The sequence below is a fragment of the Orcinus orca genome, chromosome 6 (assembly GCF_937001465.1).
Source record: "Orcinus orca chromosome 6, mOrcOrc1.1, whole genome shotgun sequence".
NCBI lineage: Eukaryota > Metazoa > Chordata > Mammalia > Artiodactyla > Delphinidae > Orcinus > Orcinus orca.
This window is the reverse complement of record NC_064564.1, coordinates 35397904-35410847: the sequence shown is the minus strand read 5'-3', so window position 1 is coordinate 35410847 and position 12944 is coordinate 35397904. Positions and strand designations below refer to the sequence as shown.

Genomic DNA, 12944 nt, shown 5'->3' with positions numbered 1-12944 from the left:
TCCCGAGCTTTGAGGAACTGCCTTTCCGGTCCGATTCTTCTCAAACCCAGCTTGTACCACCCTCAGCCCGGGAGGTAAGGCGTCTGCCTGAGGGCTCCGCATTCCTCCAGCGCGCCCCACCTTTGCTGTGGAATAAGCGGGAACCCCTAAACTAGACAGCCCTCCCGCAGACTTTCACCAAAAACTCTAGGACTAAAGGCGGCACAGGGTTGCGCTGATAATCCACGTGGTGCTCCCTATAAGCTTCTTTTCGTGAACCACCGGCCGAGCGCAATCGAGGTAATTAGTTGATCCGGGTCCCCAAGGAGGCTCCGTCCACCCTTCTCAGCGCTGCCCAGCTCGCCGCCGTCGGGTCCACTGAGGCTGGCACCTGGCCAAGTTGGGACCAGCCCCGTGAGACGCCGGAGTCCCAGCACAGGGGCCCCGCCCACATGTAGCTCAGCCAATCGCGGTGCGGGCTAGCGGGGGGCGGGGCCGGCCGAGCGGAATCCCGGAGCCTTAAATGGGAGGACATGCGCCCACAGCCCAATCTCCGACGCCCCTGGATCCATAGTTGTTGGCTGCGCCTGCGCAGCTGCGCCTGCCGCAGGTGAGCACCCCGGGCTGGGGCCTGGCGCCTGGCGCGGCGGGGTCACCCCGGGAACCAGCGGGACTGCCAGGCTTGGGGTTTGGAGGGGTCCCAGGAGGCGCTGGTCACACAGGGCAGCCTGACCCCCGCAAGCCGGGCTGCAGTGCCCGCTGTTCCCTGCGCCGCGTCAACATCCTCTGAGAGCGGCGGGCGTTCGCTGGCGGCGGGGGGCGGGGCGGCACGCTCCTGGCCTGGCCCCGCCTGCAACCCGGGGGGGAGCTTCGCCCTAGCCGCGGCTCTGAGTCCCACAAGAGCCTCACCGTCTCCGGCGCGGAAACTGGGGTCTCTGAGCTGTTTTTCTCTATCCACGTACTTAGCCTTCCCCTACAGTCCTTGTGTAAATACTTGGGAAGATAAATGTTTTTACTCCACCATAGTGGGTATAACGTCTCAGAAAAAGTAGGATGGCCTTTTAGTAAGATTGGTTTAATCAGATACTCATTTCTTTTCCCTTCCTAGGCTTTTGAAACATGAATCCTTCACTCATCCTGACTGCCCTTTGCTTGGGAATAGCCTCAGCGGCTTCAAAACTTGATCTCAGTTTAAATGCACAATGGAAATTGTGGAAGGCAACACACAGGAAACTATATGGCTTGGTTGGTAACATCTGAAACTGTCCATCTGAAACCCCGCAGAGAATGGTCCATGCTGTTGGGAGTTTATAGCAGATAGTAACCTCTTGAGGCTGCCTCTTACCAGGGCAGTAACTTCATGGCACCCATTACCGAGTACAGTACGGGCATACGACGCTGTTGTGTGGATGCTGGGAAACAGTTCCCAAGAGTATAAAGCCACCTCTGGCCATGGTTTCTCTTCCTCTCTTTCTGCAAATCCACTTGGTGAAGGTGGGTTGGTTTTAAATAGAAATAAAGAGTATAGGTTACCTGTTTGCCTGTAGAATGAAGAAGGATGGAGGAGAACAGTGTGGGAGAAGAATATGAAAATGATTGACCTGCACAATCAGGAATACAGCCAAGGGAAACATGGCTTCACCATGGCAATGAATGCCTTTGGTGACATGGTGAGTGTGGCATGAACTTTTTGTGCCTCCCCTCCTTAGTACTTTAGGAAAATAACCTCTTGCTTTTCAACATTGTTTCCTTCTCCTTGAAGACCAGTGAAGAATTCAGGCAGGTGATGAATGGTCTTCGAAACCAGAAGCGCAAGAAGGGGAAAGTGTTCCCAGTACCCGTCTTTGGTTTGATTCCCTCATCCATGGACTGGAGAGAGAAAGGCTATGTAACTCCTGTGAAGAATCAGGTATGACAGTATTCAGCAGATCTCTCTCCAAGAGTAAAGCCAAATTGGAGTTGCCGTCCTTGCAATGGTAGGCTGTGGACCAACATGCAGTTCACTCGTTTTTTGTTTTTGTTTTTTCAAGAATTTAAAACATTTTATTTGGTTTCAAATTTCCTTGAGAGAAAAAGAATTGTGTTGATAAGTTTCTTGGAATGAGAGATGCATTTGCTGTGATGAAGAGTTGTTTGCCAGCTCTTGAAGACTTTTCCTTCTGAAGCACTGAAAGTGGACAGAAGAGCCCTCAAATGCCTGGAGAAGAGGTTTCCTTTTGGAAACACCCCATGGCCTGCTCTGAATGACTAGAGTTTGGATGCAATTCACTAGTTTTTAAAAGCATTTTCAGATATATGGGCTATCGTCAAAGTCTTGCTATTTGTTTTGTACACTAAGAGCTTTTAAATTTTGTTTTCAGGGTATGTGTGGTTCTTGTTGGGCTTTTAGTGCAACTGGTGCCCTTGAAGGACAGATGTTCCGGAAAACTGGCAAACTTATTTCACTGAGTGAGCAGAACCTGGTGGACTGCTCTCGGCCTCAAGGCAATGAGGGTTGCAATGGTGGCCTAATGGATAATGCCTTCCAGTATGTTAAGGACAACGGAGGCCTGGACTCAGAGGAATCCTATCCATATTTTGGAAAGGTAAAAGGAGCTCCTTATCTCGTTATCAAAGTTGAACGCTTTGGGGGAAAACAGATACCAATTTAGAATTCACATTTTAGATTGTAGACTCTATATCTGCAGACTGTCAGAACTAGTATTAAAATATGTTAGCCTTGCACAGTTCTCTGTTTAGATAGTTACCATAAAGCTGTTAATATTTCTGTGTCATGTGGAAATATACATACCATTCTATGTAAGTATAAATTTCTCCAGAGTAAACGTTTCTTATGGACAGGTAGACTGAGCGTGTCTCATTGAATAGACACCAGCTACTTTTTCCATTTCAAAACAACCAATATCATTTCGTCTCCTGGGATGCTTTATAACAAACTTGACTTGGAAATCATTAAGCTACAGACTGTCTTGAACTCATGTACCCCAGGACGGGGATGGTATTAATCAAGTCTCTTCCCCATTACCTTTGAAAGGATGAATCCTGCCACTACAGACCCCAGAGTTCTGCTGCCAACGACACTGGTTTCGTGGACATTCCTAAGCAAGAGAAGGCCCTTATGAAGGCAGTGGCAACTGTGGGCCCCATCTCTGTTGCTATAGATGCAAGCCATCCAACCTTCCAGTTCTATAAAGCAGGTAAGCATTTGTCTGTATGGAAGTTTAGGCAGAAAAATTGGAAAACCACCATGACATACAGCAAGATTGACTCTTTGGTGTGTAGAATTCAGTGTATAATTTGGGGGTGTGTAGATTTAACGTAGTTGTTCATGTAGTATTTGTGCCTGATGTGTCCGTTTGACATTACTTGAACCATATCCCCATGATTTTAAGCACTTCACAAATATATTTAAATGGCTACTTAATTTGATTCATATAGCTTAATTTACTTTTTTCCAGTTGTTAGACGTTTGAAATTTTCCAAACAATTTTACTACTGTAATTAAAACCGGAAAGAACCTCTTGCCTGAAGCAATTTTGTGTTGTGTGCTGTTTCCCTAGACTGACATTCTGAAAGTCAAATGATAAGGTTTTAGGGAGTGGTCTTTTATGTCTCCTGACACATTGTTTACAAAAGAGATTGTGCCAGTATTTCTGCTAGTGCTAGACAAGAACCTAGATCCCTAGGCTAGATAAAAAAAAAATAGACCTTGTTTTAAAATCCTATCTAGATTTATGTCCTTTAGCTGAATTTTGAGGTGTCTCTCTTATCCTAGTTGATAGGCTGGGTTACTGTCATGGGTCACTTGAAGGTCCTCACCCCAACCTTGAATTTTATGTTCCCAGGCATTTATTATGACCCACACTGCAGCAGTGAAGACCTGGATCATGGTGTTCTGGCGGTTGGCTATGGGTTTGAAGGAGCAGACTCAGATAACAATAAATACTGGCTTGTCAAGAACAGGTATAAAGTGCCCCAAATACTTATATTTGAGATTGAAATGGGAGTCCCTTTTGGAATCAGTATTTGGATACAGGTTCTCAAACCCTTAAGTACACTTCCAAAGTCTTTATGCCACTTAGGGTGAGCACAGACATATTAATGTTTGATTATAACATTAAGGTACTCTCTCAAGCTTGCCTAGAGTATTGATGGAGTTTTGACACCATTGCATTTCTTTTTTAAAAAAATTAATTAATTAATTATTATTATTATTTTTTGGCTGCTTGGGTCTTTTGTTGCTGCACGGGCTTTCTCTAGTTGCGTCGAGTGGGGACTACTCTTCGTAGCATGCGCGGGGTTCTCCTTGCGGTGGCGTCTCTTGTTGCAGAGCACAGGCTCTAGGCGCGCGGGCTCCGGTAGTTGCGGCATGCAGGCTCAGTAGGTGTGGTACATGGGCTTAGTTGCTCCACAGCATGTGGGATCTTCCCAGGCCAGGGATCAAACCCGTGTCCCCTGTATTGGCAGGCAGATTCTTAACCACTGCGCCACCAGGGAAGTCCCAGCACCATTGCATTTCTAAATCTGAAAATTTTCTTAAATCTGAAACACATCTGGCCCCAAGAGTTTCCTTTTTCTGTCTCTAATTTTGCAGTTCCGTGAGAGGTTTGGAGATTGAAGTTATTTACACATTTAGAACTCAACCAGGAACAAGAACAACTGCCTTTCTTGCTTCTTTCTGAGTCTGTCCTGACCTCTGGGGCACTGTTTAAGTATTAATAAAGATAAATGTGTTTGATTCTTTGTATAAAATGGAAAACCCTCTCTTCTTTTAGCTGGGGTGAAGATTGGGGCATGGACGGCTACATAAAGATGGCCAAAGACCGGGACAACAACTGTGGAATCGCCACCATGGCCAGTTATCCTACTGTCTAAACCTCAAAGGCAGGATTGAGAACAGAACATCCAGAGGAAGAATTTTCTTTAAAACTAACCAGACCTTACTGTGTGGGATGAAACACTTGAATCGTTGAAGATCCAAGTTGTGATTTGAATTCTGTGACATTTTATGCTGGTGAAATGTTACCACTCCTTTAATACTATTGTAAATAGGTTTGTATGATCGACTTGCCTCAAGAATTTTGAATTTTCATGTTTTAAAAGGATGTATAAAGTTTTACCTTTAAAATAAAACAATTTCAGAGTAGAGGTGGTACATCTTTCTGTTTTTAATACATTAAGTTTTTGTAGAGTAAAAAAGGTAATTGGGCCCTGAAGACGTAACTGAGTGTGCCAGTGGTCTGTTAGAATGGCTGCGTGGCCTTCTGGTTCTTATAGTTCTGAATATGTCAGCTGCCTATTGTCTGTGTCTGACCCAACCCTTGAATAGAACAAAATTTGGCAAACAATCTAAAGGACAAAGGTAAATTATTTTAATAAGGAAAAAATTCACATTTTAGAAAAGTGAACACACATACATACGAGTCCCAAACAAGAAAAGGGCCTTAGAGATCATGATCATTTGACCCACGATGGTGACAGCCCAGCAGAGTTACAGGATGAACGTCACAGAGCCAATTTCTGGTGCATCTTCCCCAACTTCTAGCGAAGACTGTGTGGCTACTTTGCAACTGAGGAAGGACCAGACACAATGGATTGCCAAGAATGTTTGTCTTTGTGTCCATATGCGATGAAGGATAAGCTCCCATATTTGAGGCTGGGCTTCAGAAATAGTCTTGCGGCCTCAGAGGTGGGCAATAGGTGAGAGCATCCAAAGAGATAGTCTGAAGCCTAATTTACACCTAGCTGCCTAATTCCTGAATTTGTTTTAAAAAAGAAAAACTCCCTACATTCCACAGGCTAAGGAAGCACATAGTTTCATTTGCTGTCTTTGGGTTTAAAATTCTCATGTTCCTTTCTACTCAAGGAAATAAAAAGTAGGTGGAAGCATTTGGTTATTAGACCCTGTAATTCCTTCTGAAGACATGAGGTGGAGGAGAACTGGGGTCGCAGCCCACAAGACCTCCAGCAGCCTCTGGTCAAGTCCATCTGCACTGGACTGTGTGCCGTGCTGGACCCTCAATGTGGCCTTCCCTCGCAGGCGCTTACATTTCCAACTTTCTGACCTAAAATGACAGATGTTGTGTCATTTGGAGTAAAATTCTGTGGGTTTTGGGATAGCATGATCAAGCCACAGGAAGATTTGGGAGGCTCCCAATCTGAGTCCCTTCTACTGGTTGGGACCACACTGAGACAACTGGAATTGATGCAGCACTCATGGCGCCCCAGTCATCACCCTGTGGAAGAGACATTCCCAACCCTGAGAAGGAGATGGTGCTGTTAGAGGAGGTGGTTGAAACACCAGAAGGAAGAGAAACGGGACATGGACCCAGAGGAGCCGGGCAGTAACACAGGATAAAAGGGTGGGTATCTGAGCAGAGACTTCCCGGGTCAGAACCCCTTAGAAAAGAGAAACAACATTTAGAGAAAGTGGGAAGGTTGAGGTGTGGGAGATGAGGCTGGGCCCACACACAGGTTTTTAGGACACGGGAACCAATGGGGCTTGCAGTGAAAAGACTATTCTGGTTATCTATTACTGGAAAACAAACTACCAGGAAACATAGCAGCTTGAAAAACCATCTTTCCAATTTCCTGACTGGGCTTAACTACATGTTTTCCTTTGGAAGTCTTTCACGTGTGCCGGAATCATTAGCAGTTTTGACTGGGCCGACATCCAAGCAGGCTCACTCACATGGCTGTCCTAGATGCTGGTGTGGGCTGGGCATTCAGCCCTGGCTTCCCACCAGAGTACCTACATGGGCCTCTCCGTGGCTTGGGCTCCCATGGCACGAAGGGTGACTCTGAGAGGAACATCCCAAGGGAACGTAAGCCAGAATGCCCGTGAGGAACTGCAAGACTTCTTATGACCTGGTCTTAGTCCCCAGTGAAACCTCTGCTGCCGCATTGTATTCAGAGCATGTCACCAGGGACGCCCAGGTTACAGGGGAGGGGGCTGACAGTCTACCTCCTGGTGGGGAGAGGCAAGGTCACTTAGCAGAAAAGCATGTGGGATGGAAGACGTTGTGGCCATCTTTGGAAAATGCAATCTGCCACCTTCAGTCTCTGAAAGTCCACTAGAAAGGACTCCTTAGTGACTGTCACCTTGCTTCACTGTAACAGGCTAGCTCATACTGCTGTCCACATAATCTTGGAAGTAGAGCCCAAGACTCTAAGAAAATGCCTAGGTGCTGATATGAATGAAAATGTGAAGACCTCTCAGATGTCTTCTGCAACTTTCAAAGACATTTATATTTATTTAAACTTGTGAAAAGTTCCAAAGTAAACAATACCTAAATGATTAAACAGATGTTAGAAGGTTCTGTAACTTTCAAAGACAATTAACTTAAACTGAAAAGTTCCAAACAGCATCTATCATAAAAGCTTTTTAAAATAAGCCAGTCGACAGGAATCAAAGCTGAAAACAAATTTTGATTTTACAAATGTGGATGAATGTCTCCTGCTATGTCAGTAAGCCAAGGATGTTGCAGCCATCAAGCCCTCTGCCACTGCAACTGCCCCCAGCTGTGCACCCTGAGGGGATTCAGGATGGAGAAAAACAGGATACCGGCCCTAGATAGTTAAGATGCGTATCAAAGGAGTAGTTTCAATAAGTCCAGACTCTGGCATCTTCCTACTCAAAGAAAAGCACTAAATTCGTCAACTTGAGATGTCTGGTTTTCTTTAACAGTAATCGTTTGATGTTCTGACTACCTGGTTTTATTTGTTTGTTTGTTTGCAAAGACTCCTATATATATCCTGGCTCCTCCCTTACCTGTTCAGAACAGTCCCTCAGAGCTATCTGAGTGGCTGTCTCCCCAGCTTAAGTCCTCAGAATGTCTGACAAATAAAGCATAATTCTCAACTTTTAGGTTGTGCTTTTTTTTTTTTCAGTCGACACAAAAAACTTGTCTGAAACATGAACTTACTATCAGAAGCTGAAAGAGGCAACAAAGGATTCCTCCCTAGAGCCCTTGGAGGGGATATAGCCCTGCAGACACTTTGGTTTGGAATTCTGGCCTCCAGGCATGAGAGAATAAATTCCTGTGACTTTAAGCCAGTGAGTTTGTGGTATTTGTTGTGTCAGCCCCAGGAAACTACTGCACTTGTCCTGCACAGCTAGCCTCGTGCTCTCCTTAGCAGCCCAGAGGACACAGGTGCGGCGAGCAGAGCCGCACTTTGGTGGTCTGGTCAAGACCACCAAAGATGGGACTTCCCTGGTGGTGCAGTGGTTAAGAATCCACCTGCTGATGCAGGGGACACGGGTTCGAGCCCTGGTCCAGAAAGATTGCATATGCTGCGGAGCAACTAAGCCTGTGTGCCACAACTACTGAGACTGCGCTGTAGAGCCCGCGAGCCACAAGTACTGAGCCCATGCGCCTAGAGCCCGTGCTCCACAAGAGAAGCCACCGCAGTGAGAAGCCCACACACCGCAACGAAGAGTAGCCCCCGCTCGCCGCAACTAGAGAAAGCCCGCGCGCAGCAGCAAAGACCCAATGCAGCCAAAAATAAATTAAAAAAAAAAAAAACCATCACCAAAAACAAGTCAGACTTGCTGAACATAAGGGAGAGATAAGTAAGAAATCTCTCAGCTCACAATGGTTCTTGGACTTTCCTCACATGCTTCAAATGCTACAGTCCACAAGGAAATGGTTGGGAGAAGTTTGGATTTAAAGATTTGTAGGCAGAAGAAAAGACACAAGAAGTTTGGTTATCTTTTCCCTTCCTCACATATCCTCTCTCATCTAAATCAGGCACTTGTCAGCGCTGCAAACCAGGAACAGTCAATACCTCATAGCAACACATTCTCATACATTAAAATGCACTGAAAACAAGCTTTGCTTCCTTCTCTTTCTATTTAACTTGGTGAAAATTAATATCTTCTTTACTCTCTGGCACCTCTTTCACTTGATGACGTCAAATGTTTCCTGTTTTTCTCTGTGAGGGAGGAAAGACCATTAGAAAGATATGAAGGAAACATGGGAGTTAATGCAAGAAAACTTAATATTATATATGCTGCTCAAAAAGTGGTGGTGACACAAAATGGCCTAACTCATGCTGGGGAATACTGTGGTCTTTTTTGACACTAAAGTCCTGATCTCTGATAACAAGTGCTCTTACAGGGTTTCGTGCTCTGTCTCCAGAGTGTAGGCTGTGTCCTGTGGCAATTTTTGTTTTCCTTTGGTAGGAGGTAGTCCTGGTCTGCCCTTGCTGGCCCACCATCCTCACTGTCCCTGGATGTCTTGGGAGCCTTTTGCCACATGACTGTCATATTGTCCTGGGTGTCAGTCTAACTTCCAAGAAGAAGATAGCTTCCCGGGGATGAGCTGCATTTCCAAACAAAAAACCCCTTGAGACGCTCTTTTGTTAAGAAAACATGGTCTCAGGTGGAGTTAACAATTCACCTGGTGGGAACCTGCACTTATCTTCTTCCTACTCACTTTCCCAGCTATCAAATGTGCACCAGCCAATCAAAACTACAATGAGGCACCACCTCACACCAGTCAGAATGGCCATAATGAAAAAGGATACAAATAACAAATGCTTGGAGAGGGTGTGGAGAAAAAGGAACCCTCCTACACTGTTTGTGGGAATGTAAATTTGTGCAGCCACTATGGCGAACAGTATGGAGGTTCCTTCAAAAACTAAAAATAGAGTTACCATATGATCCAGCAATCCCACTCCTGGGCATATATCTGGACAAAACTATAACTCTGAAAGACACATGCACCCCAAGGTTCATAGTGGCACTATTTACAGTAGCCAAGAAATGGAAACAGCCTAAATGTCCATCAACGGATGAATGGATAAAGAAGATGTGGTACACATATACAATGGAATATTACTCAGCCATAAAAAAGAATGAAATAGGGCTTCCTTGGTGGCGCAGTGGTTGAGAGTCCGCCTACCGATGCAGGGGACACGGGTTCGTGCCCCGGTCCGGGAAGATCCCACATGCCGCGGAGCAGCTGGGCCCATGAGCCATGGCCGCTGAGCCTGCGCGTCCGGAGCCTGTGCTCCGCAACGGGAGGGGCCACAACAGTGAGAGGCCCTCGTACCGCAAAAAAAGAATGAAATAATGCCATTTGCAGCAATATGGATGGACCTAGAAATTATCATACTAAGTGAAGTAAGTTAGATGAAGATAAATATCAAGTGATACCACTTATACGTGGAATCTAAAATACGACACAAGTGAACTTATCTGTGAAACAGAAACAGACTCACAGACATAGAGAACACACTTGTGGTTGCCAAGGGTGTGGGGGTGGGGGGGGGTGGGGGGAGGGATGGACTGAGATCTTGGGATTAGCAGATGCAAACTATTATATAGAGAATGGATAAACAAGGTCCTACTGTATAGCCCAGGGAACTATATTCAGTGTCCTGAAATAAACCATAATGGAAAAGCATATGAAAAAGAATATATATATATATATATGCATAACTGAATTACTTTGGTGTACAGTGGAAATTATACAACATTGTAAATCAGCTATACCTCAATAAAATAAATTAAAAACAACAACAACAACAAAATGTGCTCAGGCCATTCCTGAGATATGGTGAGTGAGATTCTGGAAGTAGCATGCTTAAAAACATGCACAGAGTATTTTTTTTTAATGTTTTGAGCATTTTTTTAGTTTAAATGTACTTTTATGTATTTTTTGTCCCCTTCCCTATAAGGCTTTCCCCTAGGTGTGTACAAGGCTCCTCCCTTCCCCCTGGATTTGGCTGGAATGTCATCCTCTTTGTGAAGCCTGTCTTTACCAGGAACTAAAATTAAAACAACCCCCGGTAGTACTGTTCTCCCCTCCCCTGATTTATTTTTCCCATAGCATTTATCACCATCTGACATGCTATTACCTTTTATTTGTTGGTTTTGTTTATTGTGTCTCTTTCACACATCAGCACGTAGTCTGTACAGAGACCCATACAGAGACAGGGGGCTCTGTTTTGTTCACCTCTCTATCCTCAGCACTAAAGACAGGACCTGGCACAAAGCAGGCACACAAGATCTGCTCTCTGGACGAAGGAATAATTGATGTATCCACATTATATGAACACATTCTCGGAGTTTTCAGAATCAAGCAGTGAAGAAAAAGCAAAGGCCCGTTTTGGAAATGTATCCCCTTAAATATTCCCCTTCCTCAGAGGAACAACCAAAATTATTAATTCAGGGATATTAACAGTCCTTTTACTTTGTCTTTACCCAAACACACATGCAGTTTTGTTTTTCATTGTTTTTGTCCCTTCTTTTTTTTTCTTTAAAGATGTAAGTGCAGGGCTTCCCTGGTGGCGCAGTGGTTGGGAGTCCGCCTGCCAATGCAGGGGACACGGGTTCGTGCCCCGGTCCGGGAAGATCCCACATGCTGCGGAGCGGCTGGGCCCGTGAGCCATGGCTGCTGAGACTGTGCGTCCGGAGCCTGTGCTCCGCAACGGGAGAGGCCACAGCAGTGAGAGGCCCACGTACCGCAAAAAAAAAAAAGATGTAAGTGTGTCTTGTCCATCATAAAACAAGCAAGCAAAACCCCCTCTTAACCCTGGGTTATTCCAGTTGCTGCATTTTCCTCCTCCTGTTTCCAGCTGAACCTCTTGAACAGCTTGTCTAAACTTGCTATCCTCCACTTCCCCACCTTCTATTCTCATCCTAACTTAGGTCCGTCCCTACAGTAAGGCTTTCCTTCCAGATCCTCCCAAATGACCTCATCTAGTCTAATTAATTCAGGTACCACCTCCACGCTGATGACTTCCTGTCGCTCTCCTGAGTTCCAAACCCATGTATCCAACTGCCTATGAGACATCCTGACTCAGCTAACCCACAGACATTTCAGACTCCAACGTACAGAGCTGAAGTCATCATCTTTCCCCAGAACCAGGTCATCTCCAAGTGCTCCTTGGCTTTGTGGATGGCACGTCCATCCATATCCTTCATTCCTCCCCTCTCCCTTTCTCTGACATACGTAATCAATCACCGATACATGAACCCTCATGAACAGCTCTCAAACACCTACACGTCTCTCCATCCTCATGGCTTTTGATCAGGGCCATCATCACCATCAATTTTTGCCAAGATGATGACATTAACCTTCTTGACGGTGACCTAACAAGACTCTAGTTTGACTACTTCAAATCCGTTGTCTATATTGTAGGTAATATTTACTAAAATGCATATTGATTACGTTCCTCCATTGCTTAAAACTCATCAGTGGCTCCCCGTTGCCCTCGGGACAAACTCCATACTCCTTAACCAACTCAAAACACCCTGCATGAGTTGGGCCTTTCTTACCCCTCCAGCCTCATCTCTCACTACCCTCCTCACACTCTACCCCCCACAGCCATAATGAATTACCAGTTGTGCCCCCAATAAGTCATACTCTAACCATTTTCAAATCTTTGCCCATCTGTCCCCTCACCTCTAGGGCTCATCCCTGTCACTTGTCTTCTCTGTCCTCCCTAACCTTCTCCTGACAAGCTTCTAGTCCCACTTTCAGGCCTCAGTTTAAACGTCATTTCCACTGGGAAGCCTTGCCTGACTCCTCACTTCTGGAGTGGCAGCTCCTCTAAATGGCTCCAAAGCAAACACACAGTACTTTATCCCCAGAGTTACACGTGTATCCCATCCACCAGGCCTGAGCTCTTTGAGGACAGGGATTTTGTCTACTTCACAGCTAAATCCCTAGTACCAGGCATGGTACCTGGTTCATGTGTGTGTGTGTGTGTGTGTGAGAGAGAGAGAGAGAGAGAGAGAGAGAGAGAGAGAGGAAGAGATGCAAGGAAGCCAGTGAAGAGACAGATGCAATGAGAACCCTGGGGAAGGACGCACAAATAATTACAGAAGTAGGTCTTGGCAGACTGCACAGAAGTTATAGCCACTAATGAAATGTGAGGGACTGGATCATGTAGTTTTGTCTTTTTTTAAATTTTATTTTATGAAAGTGGCATGGCGTCATATCTATTTGCAAAAT

General features: G+C 45.4%; 1 protein-coding gene across 4 annotated transcripts; it reads left to right on the top strand.

Annotated features, from left to right (window-relative positions):
• The first annotated feature begins 433 nt into the window (after positions 1 to 433).
• On the top strand, positions 434 to 5125 carry CTSL (cathepsin L). Of its 4 annotated transcripts, none has more exons than XM_033411380.2 (8): positions 434 to 589; positions 1088 to 1224; positions 1527 to 1649; positions 1742 to 1888; positions 2340 to 2564; positions 3014 to 3176; positions 3825 to 3942; positions 4574 to 5125. In XM_033411380.2, exons 2-8 carry the CDS (start codon positions 1099 to 1101, stop codon positions 4659 to 4661), a joined length of 990 nt encoding a protein of 329 aa, XP_033267271.1. In that variant the 5' UTR covers positions 434 to 589; positions 1088 to 1098; the 3' UTR covers positions 4662 to 5125. The 4 variants fall into 4 exon arrangements, with proteins under 4 accessions (XP_033267271.1, XP_004283089.1, XP_049567000.1 ...); XM_004283041.3 differs by having other exon boundaries at positions 435 to 589; positions 4755 to 5125; XM_049711043.1 differs by lacking the exon at positions 434 to 589 and adding an exon at positions 669 to 910 and having other exon boundaries at positions 4755 to 5125.
• The last annotated feature ends 7819 nt before the right edge of the window (positions 5126 to 12944 follow it).